This window comes from Orussus abietinus, unplaced genomic scaffold, assembly GCF_000612105.2.
Source record: "Orussus abietinus isolate OABI.00-Male unplaced genomic scaffold, Oabi_2.0 scaffold5, whole genome shotgun sequence".
Taxonomy (NCBI): Eukaryota; Metazoa; Arthropoda; class Insecta; order Hymenoptera; family Orussidae; genus Orussus; species Orussus abietinus.
The window spans coordinates 1,439,232-1,458,364 of NW_019394929.1; the positions used below are offsets into that span (position 1 = coordinate 1,439,232).

The window sequence follows — 19,133 nt, forward strand, 5'->3', positions numbered from 1 at the left end:
TATCAAAATATAATCATTTAATCAAAATAACGTTAATGGTTTCCAATGTAAATACCGAAAATAGATATCGTGTAGGCATAGATAGCTTATTTCGTAACTTACATTATTATTTCAGTAGGTACATACACTTTATCCCATCACAGATTTCACGCATACTCAACTTGTTCCAAATCCGTACCAGCAAATTCTCAAAGGAACTATATCGACGAATAAAGGATAAGTTAGACGAACGACTAATCATTCAAATAACTAGATAACAAATGGGACCATCAAGCCATACTGGTGCAATCGAACGTGTAACTAACATCCTGCTGGTATCGATAACAGTGTTTCTCAACATATTAACTAAATACTTATCACATATTGTTGGGTATTATCGTTACATTGTATCTTTAATAAGGATTAATAAATCCTGTTATGTTAAGAGGTATATTAAATAGAGAATCTTGAGAATTCTCACTTTCGTACATGTGAAATATCATTCAAAACGTAAAACTACAATTCATTTCTTAATTTGTACTGAACACCTCTGAAGGCTATCGTATAAATCACACTTTCGTACTTTCGTACTTTCTACCATTATCGCGAGATAAAAAGGATGATATGCATTCCTTGAATATATCCCTACTACCCTGTCATATTTAACTGCAAAACACATTTTCTTCAGTCTCGTATACACTTCCTGTTTTTTTTTTTTGTTAATCGACACAGTTACAGTACTTTTACCAATTATTGTTCCAAGTCGTACTTAATATGATCCGCAAAAGAAAGTAGATATTAAGTAACTAATCCAGTATGTTAATAAAAATATACAATATTATATACATATGTACACATATTTGTGGTGCTTAACATGAAAAAGTTTTAAAATAATTCAAACAATTTAATCATGCTATAAATACATGTTATGGTAAACCCAATATAGTGCTACTAAAGTAACCAATGGCAGACCGTAGTCCAAATATTTAATATGATAGTCAGTCATGTATTATAAGCGCTAATATGCGAAAGATGAAAAAAAAATGTATATGAGGACGAACTAAGGAATTATATTAATAGGATTAAAACGGCCCCATGTATGTACATCCCTTTCGTCAATTGCTAATAAAACTCATTTGGTGAACGAAAAATTCACAAATCGATTAAGACTTTGTTTATAAATTTTTAGATTATCGTTAAACAAACAAGTTGGATCTATAATAACGAAAGGACAATTTATCTAGATGAGTCGTAACACATGGTAGCCAAGGATGCAGCTTATACACTAAGTTATAACATTTTGGCACCAAAAAATATGAATTCAAATAAAAATGAATATGCAATAGTCTACATTTTCTTACTCACGATTCCTATCAATCGTAATTGCACGTTGCTTGCCTCGAGCCAAGAAATCCAATTTATCGTTCAAACCTGATACGTTCGAATGAAATCTAACTTTTTTTATAAATACTTCTATATTCCTGACCCGAGTCAACAATTCAATTATGTTACCAAGTATACTTCACTCTTTTAACTTTTTGGCGCTACAATGACACCAGCAGTAGCAAATCTTAATTGTTTATTGTTGAAAATTAATGAACGGAGGACTCTCAGCTCCGCCTGGATCTCGCACGGACGGATATCACACTTGAGTCAAATGTCATTTGTAATTCGTACTTATTAATTACAACTACTTAGGGACTAATATCAGCTCTTTTTTGGCGTAGCGTCACTGTCGTACGCTTTGACATCAGTGCCCCTGCTTCACTTCTAACAATTGAGGATAGTTATCGACAATATTCAACAGTATTCCGTCTATGTAGGCTCTCAATTGGGTGTTCACCTCTTGTTGTTCCTTTAAAGCTTTCCTCATCTGAAAATAATTATTCATAATCGGTATTGCTAATAATTTTTACATTCATAAAAATCTCTTAGAATTCACGAAACCATTTAAATCCTACACATGCACGGACTGCTACAACAGAAAAAGGTGATTACACACAGAGAAAACGGAATTGTCGAATAACGTAACATGCACAATTGTCTGATTAATCATAATAGCAACATCAACTAAATTCATGGCTGGAAACGAAAATTCATGCTTCAAGATAAGGAAGAAAGGAGATAAAAAATGAAGGATTCATATACAGTATATCCACGAAATGTAATTACCTCCGAAATGGTGCAGGGCTCTTCGGGGTCATTTTTGGTCTGCCCGTCAGCCTGCGTATATGGAAACAAGTCAATACTAAAGTAATACTACTTGTAACTAAAAATTGTCATTTGAATCGTTGTGCAGTTAGTCGCAATAATCTAAAACTAATATAAGCATATCAAATTAACCTCATGGCAAAACATCTCATATTCATCCTAGCTACCTCTAGTCGTGTCATTTTCGATTTGAACTAACTGCAAAACATACTATAATTTCAATGAAAGCAACGTGCGTATCACGTATATTCGCATTTTTTTTTTTTTAACCTTCTGTTCAATGTCTTTTATAGCGGAGATATATACATGAAAGGTGTAAATTACCTGATCTTGATTCATGCCTTCTAGTAACTCCGCTGCAAGACTTGGACCATTTTCGTTATTACCATTTCCACAAGGATTCAGCATCAACAGTTCACGACCAGCTTGTAACGCAGCCGCAGCTTGCAATTCGTCCCGCGACTCTTCTAAACCTAATTTGCAGTTACATGAAAATAAACCGATTAATTTCATGCAACAATTTATTAATGTGCTCTATTTCTATATTTTCCTAAAACCGACTTTTACGTTTTACAGTGAAAAAAAAGACTTACTCTTGTTACGAGCTCGAAGACGGGCAACTTGTTGGACCAGTTCATCAATTCTCTGCCGGTCTTCGACTCTAGCTGCCAATTCCTCCTTCGCTTCTTCGAACAAACTGTAGGCTTCGTTCGCTCTACTTATGGCTTGTCTTTCGGACTCTCGAACAATGTCGATCTCTGTCCTCAGTTCTTCCAAATTTCCTTCGAGGCGAGATTTGTCAGCTCGAACTCGTTCAAGCTGTTCTCGTAATCGGGTTACTTCGTCTCTTAAACTAGAACTCTCCGTCTCCACTGCCTGCAGCTTAATGGCATAGTTTTCCAACTGTAACTGCCGTTCTCTTTCTAGTCGACTAACCCATTCTCTATGCCTTCTCTGTTCAGCCTATATAAATAAACTATTGTAAACGATATTCCAATAAAAATTATGTTCCCTATAGAATTACTTACTTGCAGCCTCTCTTCGGCTCTTGCTTCGGCATCTTTAGCGGATTCCTCCAACATAAGAATTCTAGCTTGCAGCGTTGCATTCTCCTGTTTCACTCTAGCGTACCTCTCTTCTCCCACTGACTGCGTATCGACTAAGGCATGCATCTGTTCCTGAATCATCTGGACCTGAAACCCACAATAATGTCCATCACTCTCCATTAAGTTATAGCACTCGATAAAATGTTCTTCCGCCTTCTTCCTTCGCTTTTAATCTCCCTACCCCAAGGAGCCAATCTTACTTGCTCTCCAAGTTGAGGCCGCCTCTGTCGATCTAGTCGACTTTGGGTCTCTCCTACGAATTGAAACTGTCCCTCCCACAAATCGTACTCGAGACCAGCCCCAGGCCCTGGTCCTTCTGCGATCGCACCACGAGTGTCACCCTCGCTATTTCTCTCTTTATTCTCTCCCTCCTCGGAGTCAGACTCCATGTCTATTTTCAGCCCGTTTTCCATTACGACCACGGTACTATCCTCGGTGGCTCAGTTGGAGCTCTGTACTCTGTCTCCAAGCTGCGACGCCTCATGACTAGCACCACCGATCCTCCCCAGCCGTTCTGCTTAAAGTCAAAGAAACCGCAGAACCCTTTTACCGACTGTTATTCTTAATATTCGTAGTAATACAGCGGCACGCTACTCAGGTTTCATCATAGGCATTAATCAATTCCGTAAGAATGCAGGATTCATCAACAATGACTATTATCTCAACGGACCAATGGTTCTGTCTTAAGCATACGAAACTGTAAAGTCAATCTCCGTTGCCTTTTACTCACTTTGCAGACAGAAAGGTATTCGTACCAATGCGTAGACGCGCACTCTGCTTCTGACCGAAGCCTCGAGTTGCTCGAATAGCTCCACTGCGAGTCTCTCGTGCCAGAGCTCAAGACAATATCAAAATCTATTTATGTGCTCTATACTAGGTGCTGACTAACTCCTCGAGCCGGCAAAATCTGTGAATGACGTGCTATGCGAGGACGAGTCATGCTTTCAACGAAATTCGCCTTACTAACTTTGAGGTTAAGACATCACCTGTCCAATCGCTCGTGTGATTTTACTCTTCCACAATTTCCCGATTCTCTTTGGGCAGTGAGAAACTGACAAACGTAAAGCAGGAAAAGATTAATCAAATACTTGTCAAGCGTCATTCCAGTGGGTTTCCACCGGTACAGTGGAACGAGTCTATTCACCGATAGTAGATTAAAAGGTTAGGTGTCACAAGATTATCTTACGGCTCGCCTTCGAGTTTTCAGCTTTGCCTCCCAAGTCGACGAGATAAATATTATTTTTTTCAATCCCTCGAAATGTGGTCAATGCAACGCCCATTCGATTGAATCACCAGTGTCGACAGTCGGTAAAGGTGAGACCGATCATTGATAAAACTATTTGTTACCGATAAAACAGAAATCCAAGGGAGTCTGAACGAACTTTTTTTCTTTTACATTGCAGTAATTGTAAAAATATCGTTCTACAATTACCGTATATATCTTGTCATGACGAATACTGAAGTCTATGAAATTTTCAGCACTCAGTGCCGTACAAGGAAACAACTTACGAGGTGATATAAGGCGGCCATGAGTGAAAAGTAGGTAAAGGACTAGGTCGAGGGAACGGGTTTCTTGACTTATTTAGAATTTCTGAGTTTCCAGTCTTGCATCATCGTGTAGCCAATGTATCCGACCCCGGAAAGGAGGATCAAGAAACTGAGGAAGGACCAGCCGCCCCATTCGAAAAACCCCACAGGTTGCACCCTCGAACACGCCATCGGTTTCCAAATCTAAAATATCACCTTTTTATCCAGTTTTAACATCTCTACCGAGTCAACAAATCCCGCTCGAGCAATCAATGATACACACCATGTATTATTACTTGTGAATTTTCTGAATCTCGTCACTCGGAGCTGTAATTTTGATGGTTGCATGCCAAAAACAACTGCGCCTCGTCGTTGACCGGCAGTGATTGTTTTTCTCTTTCGTTGATAAATCGGCAGCGATCATAGTAGGCTTGTATTTTTCATTGGTTCATAATTTTCAATTTGTAGATTATTTTATCTCACGGCTATTAGGCCTCAGAGAAGCTTGGAACGAGTTCCGTTGATATTTCCAGCGGTGGAGGTGGAGGTGTCGATCGTCCTGCTTCGTGGAATTTCAATGACGTCCAGGTCCTCCTCGTCGTCCTGAGATCCTGTCCAGGTCGGCCGAGACTTCCCGCTGGACGTGGCAGGACGTTCTTTTTCCTGTCGTTGAAGACAGGGCTCGGTCGTTATTTCGATGCAGCGTTGAAACTCGGCCGGGCAATTTTGCTCTGCATTTTTCTTCTTCTTCGAGCTCTGCTACAAAAGGAACGAGAGGGAAGCTACGTTTCAGTGTCTTCTTTGGCCACGTCTTTGGCCCTCAAGACGACGAAAACGGCGTCCTTTCGAGAGGGACATCATTCCCCAAGCTCGTTACATTCTCAGGAATGCCAGGATCGCCGTTAAACTCGCGACATTTTCAAGAAGCTAAGGTTGCGCTCCGGGCACTCGCGAAACGCGCTCGCAGTCCGAGAAAATTACAGGAATCGCGTCCCACTTAATCTATTGTCGTCGGGCCTGAGAAACCCGGCGGAAAAAAGAACCGCACGCCGCCCGGGACAAATTAGTGTGCGGCCGGAAGTCGACCGAACTCCGGCATTTTCGTTTTTAAATAATTTCCAGGTAGAAAAGCGAGTAGTCATTTGACGGCATTGTCTCCTCCAGAATATGCAGTGTGCTTTCATGACGAGTCTACGAAGCCTGGCAGAAATCGGGAGGCGTATCTGTGCTCTACCGTTGTTCCGTTAATCATCATTTTCCATGGCCAGTATTGCGCAACCCGGTACTGTTACGCCCATCCGGATAAACAGCAACGTGCTCTCCAAGAGCTCGTCAAATGACTTCCTCGACGTTTCCTCGGGAAAAGTGACGGTTTTAACGGTGACCATTTACCGCGTCATCGACGACATAGGTTCCCACTTCTTATCAAGCCCAATAGATGCGTACTATCGGTAGGAACTCATTGAACTTTGAAGAATTAACATTGAATAGGCTAATGTCGTCGATGAGCTCACTAGATAAATGGTCACTCGTAGACGTTCCCCAAAAAGGGAACTCCAGTAAGTTCGTTCATCGGACGTCCTGCGTGGGCGATCCTCATACTTGTTGAAGGCGACGAGAGGCCGACAATGGCGGGTCAATCCTCCGCGGTGAAGAAGATGCGAATAATCGTTGATAAGCCACGCTGATAAGGGCCAGTATCAGCAGAATCACGAAGGCGATGAGGAACCAGGGTCGCCCCCGTGGATGGCAGAACGTTGGACAAGGTTGGCCACAAGGTGGACAGGGTTGATAGCACTGTCCGCAGCGTTGATAAGCTTGTGGATAGGCAGAACAGTCAACAGGTGGTCGTTGATAATTTCCAGGACGATGATGTTGCACCAGAGGACGTGACGAAGCACACGTTGGTTGAGTGGAACACATCGGCTATTCGTTCATCCAAAAATCCAGAATGGACGTTTCCATGCGACGTCTAGGTCGTTGATTTCCTCGACGGTTCACTTCTAGGTCGTTAATTCACTTGACAATTTTTCTGCCTCTGGCTCACAATAGAAGAGTTTCCTAGGCGAGTTTCGTGTCCGGAAAGGTTAAGGATAGTCTGTGACAAGTTCAGGGCGGTTCCATGGCGCTTAATGCGAGGCGACAAGTTCGGAACGACTTCGGACTGCTCCAGGGTGATTTGCTGCGGATCGGAGGGAGAAGACGAGTGCTCTGAATCGAGTTACGGCTGCTCCACGTGATATCTCTGTCAAACTTTCGAGCGTTCTCCCTTTCAGGAGTAGAATGCGTCTCCTTGGAACGCGCGACGTGGGACCAAGGGACCGGCACTTTCTTCTGGAGACCTTACTTCTTAATTACTCCATTGATCCAGTACTTACCCACACTTTCGAAACTTCGTTTACTCGTTACCTCAGATATCGAGCCAGAGTGTTCGTTAATCAGCGATTGCAAAAACACCCTTTCAGACTTAATTTCATGTGAAACGGTTTCAAGCAGATACGCAGGTCTGCCGGGCTGAAAAGCGGGAAGTGCGAGGCGATTGATAACGTCGACGCAGGCCCGAAAGGAAGTGTCCAATCTATCGAGTTTTCCGTAATGGCGAAACCCTCGAAGCGTTCGCTATCGATGGGAATATCGTAAGGACCGCTTCCGCGAGTCCAGTGTTACGAGGAAAAGCAAGATGCAGCTCCCACGCCGAGGACATTTCGCTTTTGACCACGCTGAGAAAATTAGGGGGTTCTCTTACCCGGTGATTAAGATCCAAAACGTCATCTTCTAGGGAGACATCGCTGTACATGTCCTCCGTGTTGTCGCAGGTGGAGCCTCGGCCGGAACTGTTGAAGCTACTGCTACGGTAGAGCTGACTGGAAAGGCGAGGACAGCGTGAGACGAGGAAGGAAAAAAGGAAAATAAGAAATACATACACGCAAAGAAGAGTGAACGAACGTTATTGAGAACAACATGCGCGCAGTCGCGTTCCCCTAAATGCGGAAGTTATTGAGCGAGTACATCGATTCGCAATTGCGCGTAAAAGAGCCCGCCGACCATGAAGTTCGCGAGTAGACCACGTTTCTTCGTCCGTGCAGGATTGGCCATAAAGAAATAAATTTCAGGTATACGTAGAAAAGGACCAAATTTCGTGACAACTAAACGTAACCGTATTATGCAATGACTGTACCTTGCTAGCGCATTGGAGCTGAGCCTCTTCTTGTTCGTGCTGCAAAAGAAATAACGGATATAATTTAGTAAATTAAATTAATTGCCCGTTTCTCAGATCCTACTCGGGCGATTCAACCGGAGGAAATAATTCCTCCGGTGGTGTCGATACCCTGTACCCAATAATGAGGATAATCCTGGCCCACGGAGTGTCGCCTAGACGCCAATAAGTTACAATGATTATTCAATGGCCTGGAAATTATCTACTTCACCGCCGAGATAGCATAAAGAGCTCCCTAGCCTTATGATTCACTATGCAAATGTTTAAGAATACCCCAGTGCAATCGATACCCCCGAATCGCAAATAGAATCACGGCTCTTGACTCTTCCCTGTATTCGGAAAGTCTGCTTTCCCCGAGAAAGTATCGACAAACCGTTTGTGAATTAAAAGCCATTTATCTACTAATTACCCCCGTTATCTGCGAATTCATATAATTGCCCTCGGCTATTGCAAAACGTTCAGGTAAATTTAGACGAGCGGAGATAATTTAAAAAAAAATAAGAATCCAAAACAAAAGTCTCCAGCAAAATGGAGAAATTTCTCTCGGACTGAGCCAAATACCGAGTTTGCTGAATACCCGAAACTGGATCATTGCCAAAATCCAGTGTACGTTGGCCACTTGGCAACTTTACTAAATTGTCACGAGCGCAATGCCGTCACTGACATTGAACTTAATATGCCGCAACGAGCCGCACCTTTGACTAGGGCAATTTATACAGATTCAAAATCGAGCAGGAAAAAGGGAAATAAATAAATAAAAGAAGAAAAATTCTCCAGCTCGATATTGCGACGGTACGGGTCGAAATATGCGTTTCTCATTCACGGTTTACAAGGCACGGTGCTCGCTAATCACTTCGTGCTCTCAAGTTATTACGACCCGTTGTTCGGTCTATCGTAAAAAGGAAATTGTTCCGCGATTGAATACTTTCCCATCGCTGCGGGTGCACCCGATGAGAAAGTAAAAAATAGATATCGAACAGAGCTCCGCCTAGCCGGTGATTTATTAGGGCGCGATGTGCCGGCATCGTTAGTCAAGTCAGCGTGTTAAAAATATCGGAATCATTGGCACAACCGAGTCTTTCGCACTCTCGATTTGGACCCTCGAGTTAGACCAAAATTAATTTAAGATTAGACCAGGATGCAACGGCAAGTGGAAAGTCAGGTTGAAAAGTAGGCTTCCAGGCGACGACACCGAGGCGGGTAATCCTGCACCGTAGCTCATCCTTTCGAATCTGTCGAGCTAAATTTCCATATATGAGTCACCCGTAGAGTATCCTGAGAGTATCCAGAAACCGTCATCCTCACTCACCAAGGCGGGGTCCGTCTCAGGGAGGTTCTCAACCAGGAATGCCTGCCGATAGTGGAGTTCGGGCTCCTCGGGTTCCTTCGGCAAAAAAGAAGGAAAAGAAAGTTGATCTCTCGCAATTAACACCGCGCGCCCATGCCTCCGGGACTTCATCGGAGCCACGCTCCCTTTTACAAACAGCAATTGTAAAACAAAATCGTCTCAAACCTCCATCCTTATCCACCTTCCCAGCAACGTACAATGCATTTGAAATGATTTAGATCTATAAATCCCTTGGAAGACTCCAAAATACCGATAATCAAGTGAATGAAAACAAGAAAAAAAGGGGTGGAAATATAAAAACGAAAAAATCCTACCTGAAGGAATTGGCGCCAGTAGGGGAGGGCGCGGAGCTGCTGCCCCCTGGCGACTCGTCGCCGTCTACCCGGACGTAACCGAATCCCTCGTAGCTCTCCTCCTCCTCGTTAGGGGCGCCCTTGTCGGGGGGACTGCCCGCTTCCTGTCCGTACGAGCTGACCAGGTTGTGCAGGTCGACGGACATCGAGAGGGAGGGCGGCCCGCTCTGACTCCAGTCCTCCCCCGCGGAGGTCGGAGGCCTTGGCGCGCCCCCTATGCGGAGGTCCGCGGAGTCGGCGACTCGCGATTGGTCGGCCGGCGCATCGCCGTTGCAGGTCAGGAGGTGGTCCGCGTTCTCGCCGCCAGTGGCGCGCTCGTCGGCCTCGGAGTCGGCCGCTCGGCCGCCGACGTTTACGGTCGGGGCCCGCGAGCTGACCATTCTCCGCCGCGGCGGGGGCGCGCGGATGTCCTCGCGGTCCTCGTGGCTTTCTACGGCCCGCCGGTCCGTGGAAGGCCTGAAAGAAGACGCGCGAAAGGCGCGCTCTTAGGATTCACTCGAGCGCTGACTCACCGGGGAAGATATGCGCCCAAGCCTCGCCATACTGTCCGCCTTGGAAAGAAAGAAAAAAAAAAAAGTACCATCGAGCCAAAGAAATATCTCGTCAATTCGAATAACCATCTTCCTGGAATAAACTCTGAATAAATCGGACGCGGCGTATCTTCGTGTCCAGTTATTCGAGTTCACTCGAGGCAAATCGTTACTCCTTGAATGAAAACAATTAATATTCCTTTGGTCCAGTGAATTCATTTTTTTTTTTCCTAGGTACAGCCGTTCCCCCCGTCCACCCCATCGCTCGCCAATACTCCCTAGACCGTGTTCCCTATTTCGAATGGAGCGCCGCTCGTTCATTATGCCCGTCTCGCCGAGTAAACCCACGGGGGCGTGCGAGAACGAGTGTCAACGCGTAGCCACCGGAACGGGCCTCGAGCACCGACACGTAACGTCAAATGTTACGTGTCCCCGATAAATCGCCACACTCTGCTTACAATTACTATCTAGTCCAGTCGCACTCTCGACTAGTTACTTATTTTATCCATTATGCGACCCTCTACACCGCCGCGTTCTGCCGAATAGTCCTCGATATACCGGCCCGCTCTGATCAATTGGTAGAAAAAAAAAAATATGAAAAAAGCGTGTAACGAAACTCGGTATTGTTTCAAAATGATTTCGAAACCCTGCCCTGTAAGATCGAAACTCGCCTTATGTCCGGCTCGTCGAATTACGCGTACCTAGCAGCACCCGCCTCGAAGGTTACGAGCGCTGATTAAGTATTCGCGTTATGCCGCGTGCAATGTTTCGAGATTTCTCAACGTCTCGGTTCGATGGTCCCCTCATAAAAGGTTTTCTCTTTCTCGTCCGCGAGGCTCTCCCGTACCGTTAGTCAGCCCATAGGCATCCATAGGTAAAAGGGGTCTCGTTCTCACGCGCGTCACGTGTCGTCGCCTTCGAGAGATTCTTAACCTTTATTAGACGCGATCTATGCAGACCGGGCACAAGAGGGTACTGTGTTTTCGCGTTCCCAAGCAGGAAACCGGCAATACGTAACCTCACCTAGGACAATCGGTAGTTTCAAACTTGCTGAATAAAGATGGTTCCTCGGCGTGCACCGAGCGCGAAAAAGATTCATCGGAGCAAGGAAACATTTCGTTACTTCCGAGAATGCAATTATTTCACCTCAAATAAATTCCCATAATTTCGAATGAACGTTTGCATCCGATCGAATTCGACGTTTACTCGAGTTAAGTAAATATTCTTTGAATTAACGGGATATTTCGTCGGTTCGATGACATTCCTATTTTTTTTTTCTCGGGGTGCCCGTAGGAAATTTTCACACCCTGGGAAAAAGGTTCATCGGTCGAGGTCCGATTAAGAGATAACAGGTTTATATCTTACAAGGGGAGCATCGGGAAGAAAGTCGGCGGAAAGCCGATAGCGCCTACTCCTTGGAAGGTTCAACTAGTGCAGTGAAATCGGCCAAAGGGGAAAGTGGCCAAAGGTTGTGCGAATATCAATGGCCGATGAAAAAAAATCCAACATCGGCTGGAAATACTGCGCCCAGGGTAGAAAAAAAAAATGAAATCATTCCATCCGTTCCTCGAGAAGTAAAATCCTAAAAATGGAATTACAGGTGCGCGCGTCATCCGGGGCAAGTCAAACAAGAGAGCAGGCATGTGTCCAGATCCGATTTAAAAATCCGAACACGCGGATTTACATAGACTCGAGACCGTTACGCGACATCGAAGATGTCTCCGCTGGCTTGCTCGAGGACCCCGGTGACGTCACCGAGCACTCGATTGTCCATGGTGTAGTCAATCGTGGAAAGTGCTCGAGGACGTCAACAGGGCACACATACTACATATACCGTTGACGCATAACTGGTTTAAGCAGTGGTCTTCGTGCGACCTGGAAATCCCGAGGATCGAAAATCCGTGAAAACGTGAACGTCGAGTTGGTTAAAAATCCAACGCGCGACGACAAACGCGTTACGATAAATCCAAGTTAAACCGACCCGTAAAGTTTTCCACCGTGAGAATAACTACTTAAAATTTTTCGAGAATGTACATAAATATTTAAACCTCGAACGAAACAAGGACGACTGTCCAACCGGAGATAGCTCGACGTGCAATTTTGCATCGTTACGTTCTAGTTGATTTTCTCGGGAATTTTCGACCTCCATGGCAGCCACTGGTTGAAATTCCTGTGATAGAAGCGCGCGAGCTTCGGGTCGGTGAAAGGGGCTCTCAAACTCAACCCGGTTGCGCGCGGCCGGTCACGTGGGGCGCTTCCGCGCATCTTCCCTGCAACTTGTTTCGCGACACTACGCGACACGTGCCGGTCGGTAGGGTAGAGACGCGACGTTATGCCCGATAATCGCGTTAACGTCGAACGGGAGTCGAGGAACGCATGAGTAAGTGACCAAGGTCCCGGTGTTCCCTTTAAACGACCCACGCTCCGTGCCCGACAAAGACCATGGACATGAGACGCGTGAACTCCGCAGGGTGACTCGTCTATGAAAACACTAGAAGGGAGATTTCTCCCCTTTCGACGTTTCACCTCCAACGGTCACGAAACGGTCGCATCTAACGTTCAGGAAGGAAAAGAGAGAGAAAAGAGGTAAGAAAGAGATCCTACACTCGCTCCGTCGTTTCTTTCCGCCTCCTTTGCGAGGATTTCGAGTGAACGGCTGGATTCTCGCGGTCCACGGTATCCTACGTCCTCGACAAAGGCGGAGGCGCGCGCCGGAGAGATTCACGCCGCCATCTTGGCTCGGATGGAAAACGGGTCACGTGGCGGATGAGACGCGCCGCGGGCACGTATTTATCCGCGGTTCGTGCCTGTGCGACCCGCCGTTTATCCCGCGATTACGCAGGTGTAAGGGGTTAGGTTAGGTTAGGTTAGCGCTCGGATAGGCGGATCCGCGCGATTTCGAGCGTCGCGCTCCGCCCCGCGCATGCGCACAAACTCGTGGACCGTCCAAATGGAATGCGGGAATGCGTTTCTCATCCCCCTCCCGGCGACTCGCCAACCGGTACGACGTTGACCAACGACATCGCGCCGCTCTCCGTTTCCGACCTGTTATGTATATGTTATGTATAACGCTAAAAATAAGCCGCGATCTATGCCCTACACTTGCCAACGCGATAGATCGGACGGAGTGTCTTCTATCGAAGCGAGACGATTAACCCTTCCGCGCCAGCTTTCCCGTCATACGGGCGAAATTCGCGTACCCGTGCACGCAATAGTCGACCAAACGTCGGTAGCGCGTATATACGCTTCCATGTATTATATAGGAAAATCAACGAAATTGCAAGAAATGGAGATCCGACGGTTATCCGTCGCCTCGTCATCTTGCGGTTTATGTCGGCAGGTGTATACCGGGTCCTTTGGAAACGACAGCCTCGTAATAACGTTCCACTGTCTCTGCTCGTGATATAACCGCGGTCTACCCGTTTCTAACGAAATTAATGCACTTCTTGTCGGTCGAGTTGGTCCGGTCGGTCGCGCGCGTAAAAAGATCTGTTCAACCGGTCCTCGAGTACGGCTTCGTTAAACGACACCACGGGTGTTTAAATTATTTCCGAGCACTCGATTCTCCACGTTGTCCGAATTTACCAAACACACCCCATGCGTGATTTTTCGAGTCCTCGGGGTAGCTCCAGGATTTTCAAATCTCGCGCCACCGCGTAGACCGCCGATCGCCGATCGTCAACTGACGCGACAATGGCCGTCGCGCCGCCGCTCGTTCCGCCTTTTTGTATTTTGAAACGCTCTCAAGGTAACTGGCCTTCAACCAAGTACAAAAAAAGAATATCTCCCTCCCGAGGATTACTCACCGATCCTTGCGATCTAAATAAACCCTCCCTCCACTGCGGGGCAACCTTACAAAATCGCGAGGTGGAGACACACGAGCGCCCGTTCACGCTGTGTTACCTCGTACGTGTGAAAGTATAATTTCAGAGCGACGATCTCATATTTTCTACCGTCGACAGTTCTCTCGCTTAGTCGATCCGAGAGATTTTCACTTTTACACGCGGAACCGAGTAGCGACCGCTCTTAAATAATTTCCCCTACTTGCGTTACCTTCAATTGTTGATTTATGAACGAGGTTAAGTACAGGGATTTAACTCGAATTTATATTTACATTAAAAGCCTGCGAAAGAGCTTGGGGGAATTAACTGCGTTATAACATTTTTTCTTTTTTTTCCAAAGGTCTCCGTGGACGTTCCATTTAGCACGCTTCGAATGGAGCCGTGTAACTCGGTTTAACTTATTACATTATAAATTCCAGTCTCACTGCGCCGACTACGATTTTCTCCTTGATCGGCTTCATTTCTTAAGCACGCAACGTTATTGCTCTTTCGATCCCTCGGTAATGGAATGCTCGTAATGCTTATTCAGTTCTCGACCGATCGACGTCAAACTTCGCCTTCCCTAATTATGCCTTAATATTACGCGGCGTAAATTCCTGATGATTTGTAAAATTTCACAAATCGTCCAGACAGTCTTAAGGCATTCGTTGCGAGTCACTGGACTTCCTTAAGTAAAGGAAAAATAAATCCAAGGCAGAGAGGTAAAACACGCGGAAAGAAACCGGCAAAATCGACGGAGAGGAAACCGCGAGAGAGTAAAGTCTTGGGAAATAAAACCGAAGGGAATTCGAGTTATCGAGAGGAAACGGTGAAATTTCGAACCCAGATTCGCGATAAAAAAAAACTCCAGTAACCGTAAAAAGACCCGATCTACAGTACGATTGGAACGATCGGTAAAAGTACCGAGCCATTCGTTCTATGAATCCGTATCGGAATTTAGGTCTCCGCGAGAGATTCAAATTTCTCGCGCCTGGATTTCCCCTCGATTTTCGTGAACTTTCCGATAATTTCGCAGGTAGCTGTTTACTCGAATAAACTCTAAAAGCGAACCTTTCTTCCCCCCGACGAATTACCTGAACCTTTCCCCGAACAATTCCCAGTGATTCTCAAGCCATCCCCTCGATCCATAAACACCCTAATTGCCTCTAATAATCTCCAATGCGCAGACACGAAACCTATAACCGCATCAACCGTTCGGATCTAACCTGCAAATTGTGATCACCGTGCCAAAGCATCCGCGTCAATTCGATCAAACTTGAAAGCCCCTTGGCCGTAACGAATGCGGCGCTAGAGCTCCGACGTGAGAATTTAATTACCGTTCCCCTAAGTGATAAAAGGAAAAAAAAAACATTCCATTCCCTTTCGATTCGGTACGTATCGCGTGTCTTTCCCAATAGGAGCCGAGGAATTCAAACGGCGCGCGCCATGTCGCCCGTCGATTTGTCACCGTTAGCGGCGATCGGTCGAAATGCGACTTTTAATTTTCCGAGGATTCCGGAGACCGCGGGCCGGCGAATTTCTAGAAAGGAAGTATAGTTCCCCCGCAAGGATTACTCACCAATTATTTCGAGTCGATCGGTCGTTCCCAGCAGCTGTAGGGGCGTTCCGAAGTCGCGAGGCGAGCCTGGCTCCGTGATCTCTCGGCACCCTGGCTCGCGGCGCAGACGTCTCTCGCGGCTCCCTCGAGCGTGGAAACTGTCTAGGCACACCTTACGCGCCGAATCCGTCACGAGGCCACCACACCTGACACGTGTCGAACCGTGCCGCGAGTCGGCGAGACCCACGAGAGGACGCGATCCTGGCGACTTGGAGCGCGTCCCTCCGTCTGCCACTCACCTCCGTGCCGAACTGAGCCGTCGGTGGTACCTTGAGGGTCCGCGCGCGGTGTGGAACGCGAAACGGTTGGTCGACGAGGCGACGCAGCGACAGGTGCGCATGCGCAGGCCGCGCAACACGGGCACGGGTCGCGACGCGGGGGAGGGATGACTGTATAAGTGTGTACACAGCCGTGGCCGTACCTGCAGGTACGGAAAGTACCAGTGATCCTCAACCCAAAGGAGCACTAACCTTCCACTCCATGGCCCGTATTATGGCAGTCCCTAAGGTACGGGCCCGAAAGTGAACTCGCTCGTCAAAGTCGAGTAACTCACGTGAACATATTCACGTGAAATTCGAGGTGACCCGGCGTAATTTCTACATGAATCTCTCTCGTCAAGGCGAAGATGATCGGGCATGGAGAACCGTGAAGATGCTCCGCGGAATCTTAAATTCAGCTCTGAAATATTTATTGCAATTCCGTTATCCTAGTTTCTCTACAGAGGGAGGTATCGAGGGTATCGTTTAGGGTCCAGAGGGTTTAAGGCGCGTTTATACCTGGAGGATGTTTAACGGTATATAGCGAGGGCACGCGTATTGGAAGAAAAACCAACGAGCCAGTGAGTCTTTCACGTGTATTTCTAGACGCTGAAAATATATTAATTAATCGTGGGAATGACGAGGATACATAGGTGAGAAATTGAAAAATTTGTACTTCCCCAAAGGTGCTATTCTGCAACTAGGCTTCCCTAATGTCGGGTCTCTCTCTCTCTGCAACTGCGCTAGATCGAAACGAGGAACGTGACGGAAGAATGCAGGATTACGCCTCGGAGACTGCGGGACTCTTTTCTCTCCTTTTTTTTCCCCTTCCTTTTTCCTTTAAACACCCTCCGACCTATCATATTTTCCTTGTATGTACAATCCTGAGCTCGCTTACCAAAGAAAAACGTAGAAAGATAAAAAAGGGAGCATGTCCTTCGCGATATTAAAATACATCACTATGGCTTTAAACGAAGCTCACGTAAGTCCTAGGATCTAAAACAAAGAGACCTTATCACGCGTGACAAATTGTTCGTCGTCGGAGTTTAACAATCGGACGGAGTTCCTTGGGAAATTACATTGCGCGAGTTACTGCGGAACGCCGTCCGGCATTTAATAAATAATAAACGCGAGCGAGTTTGAGTCTCCAAGCCTATACGAGTCCTAATCGATCTTAATACTATACGCGACAGGACCGATCGCGTAAATACACAATACTAATCGCCTACTACTTGGCTAGTTGAGTAATGCAAGGATAGCCTCTTCATTTTCCCAGCGAACGTCTTTGTCACCTGGACAAGATCGGCGGAAAAATCAGCGTCCAAGTCGATAAATCGTAATTTACAATTGCCATTTCAAACTCTCTCATTAGTCGAAGATCTCAAGCACTGATGAAATTATTTCCGTCCGCCTAGGTAACCCATGCTGGACCATTATCCCACGAGCGGTACATAGTCACGAGTACACCGATAATTCCGCCCTTAATTACGAGTTGGCATCCCCTAGGAAACCTCGATCGCCAGGTTCGCCCATGAAAAGGTAATGCCATTAATAACACTAACCATAAAACTCGTATTCCTAGCTCCAGAAGTAATTCTTACCCCCCTCTAATTATCATGCGCAGGGTGCCATTAGAAGCGTACAATTTATTCATCATTTTCCCAGGAGGCGCCCCCGAATCGACGAGTAACCCTCCCAGCGGGGTGGAAAATCCCCGACAATAGGAAAATGCGATTTCCCGGCAGTAAAACCCTGGAGTACGCGCATTAACCTGGGGAATTCATCTCCTAATCTCAGAGGTAATTCGCGTGTTACGACCCTATTAACGTCTTTCTCGTGGAACTGCAGTCTCGACTACTTTAGGTCGTTTGCAGGATAACGTCTTTCCACCGTCGCGAGTCTTCGAGGACGACTTGCCCTCTCCTGGATAAAGGGAGGGATTCCTGGCGGAATATTTCCTCGGCTCGCCCTTGGAACGACCGACCATCGAGACGCTGCAGCGATTTTCGAGCGAGGTACTACTCCTCGCAGTGGAGGAACGACATCCCCGAGGGCCACCCTCTTCGGGGGTGGTCCCTCAGGGCGCCGCGGCGTTTTCGCCGGCTGATTTCTTGTACACCTCCTTGTAGACCAGTTCCTGCATCTGCATTCTGAGGAGCATCCGGCGGTCTGCAGGGAGAGTCTTGATGTGCGGCAGCAGGCTCATCAGGAAGTAATAATTGTCGTCGAAACGGCCACCCTCGAGGGGGTCCACCGTCAGGCCGATGCTGGAGTCGCCATCCCCCATCAGCACCTGCTCCGGCGAGATGTTCTGCAGCATCATCTCGTTCTCCGCGAGGTTCTCCGCCACGCTCTGGAACTCCAGGTTCTCGAAGCTCTCGATCGGCTCCTGCTTGACGTCTATGTGGCCGCTGGAGACGATCTTCGGCGAGTTGTCGCCGTTCATGGCGAGCAGGTGTTCCGCGAGAGCGTCGTCCCCGAGGCCGGAACCGCGGCCGCCATTTTGGTGAACCGGCGACTCGCCCTCGCTCTCGCTGACCCTGTCGTTGTCCCTGGAGTTTCGCTCCCAGATCGGCGGCCTGGGGAGCATCTGTTCCTTCAGGAACTGCAGACTCTTGAAGTGTATCCAGAGCGGACGCACCCGGTGGAACTTGCTCTTCCTGTAGATCTGCTCCTTCTTCAGCTCCGCCCGGAAAGTATCCCGGAGACCTTTCCATTTCGCCTTCAAGACCGGCTCTGTAAAACCATTCCCCGCATGAGCAACTAAGTTCATAGGTACCTCGAAATCCTGGATACGCGCGCGCACGATCGCCCTCTTGAAGATCACGATAAAAAGTTATCTAGGGTAAATCATGAATTCCTGACGGCGAATTAAAAGTTAAGTTAAAGCCGGACTTAATGCTCGCGACTGTACCCCCGTAGTTCCGCACCCTCCACCCGGCGCTGCGTTCGCCTCGCGCGTCCTGCGCGCCGCCATCGGCGGTTATGTCGGGCGCTCCTAACCTAAAAGCCGCGATCGTTCCGCGGGTGCATTTTCAGGGCGAGGACGTGCCGGGCGAATGCAAGCTACGCGGCAGCCGGCGTCCCTCGACGCGTCGGCCTCTCGTCTCTGTGAGTCGACGATCGTCGGACGCTAAACCCATCTTCCGGTAAACCCCCCTCGAGA

The 19,133-nt window shown here is 47.2% G+C and overlaps 4 protein-coding genes and 1 long non-coding RNA gene across 12 annotated transcripts in view; 2 read left to right on the plus strand and 3 right to left on the minus strand.

Moving 5' to 3' along the window:
* LOC105701200 (rab11 family-interacting protein 4A) lies at nt 1-15,933 on the minus strand. 4 transcript variants are annotated; one of them, XM_012427737.2, is made up of 10 exons: nt 15,672-15,933; nt 9,703-10,197; nt 9,350-9,424; nt 8,002-8,040; nt 7,570-7,687; nt 3,219-3,383; nt 2,784-3,153; nt 2,515-2,663; nt 2,152-2,202; nt 1-1,852 (listed from the first exon to the last, which is right to left on the minus strand). In XM_012427737.2, the coding sequence occupies exons 2-10, from the start codon at nt 10,119-10,121 to the stop codon at nt 1,730-1,732; spliced, it is 1,509 nt and encodes a 502-aa protein (XP_012283160.1). In that variant the 5' UTR covers nt 10,122-10,197; nt 15,672-15,933; the 3' UTR covers nt 1-1,729. The 4 variants fall into 4 exon arrangements, with proteins under 4 accessions (XP_012283160.1, XP_012283158.1, XP_012283157.1 ...); XM_012427735.1 differs by lacking the exon at nt 15,672-15,933 and adding an exon at nt 13,866-13,885; XM_012427734.1 differs by lacking the exon at nt 15,672-15,933 and adding an exon at nt 11,637-11,662.
* On the minus strand, nt 3,559-7,560 carry LOC111674156. Of its 2 annotated transcripts, none has more exons than XM_023433509.1 (3): nt 4,483-4,776; nt 4,283-4,347; nt 3,559-3,810 (listed from the first exon to the last, which is right to left on the minus strand). In XM_023433509.1, exons 1-3 carry the CDS (start codon nt 4,574-4,576, stop codon nt 3,709-3,711), a joined length of 261 nt encoding a protein of 86 aa, XP_023289277.1. In that variant the 5' UTR covers nt 4,577-4,776; the 3' UTR covers nt 3,559-3,708. The 2 variants fall into 2 exon arrangements, 1 of the variants encoding a protein (XP_023289277.1); XR_002762302.1 differs by lacking the exons at nt 3,559-3,810; nt 4,483-4,776 and adding exons at nt 4,806-5,582; nt 6,426-7,560 and having other exon boundaries at nt 4,030-4,347.
* On the plus strand, nt 12,509-18,226 carry LOC105701205. The gene is made up of 3 exons (XR_001104187.1): nt 12,509-12,857; nt 17,383-17,982; nt 18,097-18,226. It is a non-coding gene; the product is annotated as an uncharacterized LOC105701205 (long non-coding RNA).
* Nucleotides 17,976-19,133, minus strand: part of LOC105701201 — a 1,917-nt gene continuing 759 nt past the window's right edge. Inside the window, exon 2 of the mRNA XM_012427738.2 lies at nt 17,976-18,703. Within this exon, the coding sequence (XP_012283161.1) occupies nt 18,045-18,703 (659 nt within the window). The 3' untranslated portion in view covers nt 17,976-18,044. The remainder of the gene's footprint in view (nt 18,704-19,133) is intronic.
* LOC105701202 (TP53-regulating kinase) overlaps nt 18,246-19,133 on the plus strand; it is a 2,821-nt gene continuing 1,933 nt past the window's right edge. The window contains exon 1 of one of the 4 annotated variants that reach the window (XM_012427742.2): nt 18,246-18,332. The gene's annotated coding sequence lies outside the window, so the exon portion shown is untranslated. Of the gene's footprint in view, nt 18,333-18,667; nt 18,743-18,936; nt 19,117-19,133 lie in introns of those variants that run through there. The other 3 variants (XM_012427743.2, XM_012427740.2, XM_012427741.2) reach the window with 3 other exon arrangements.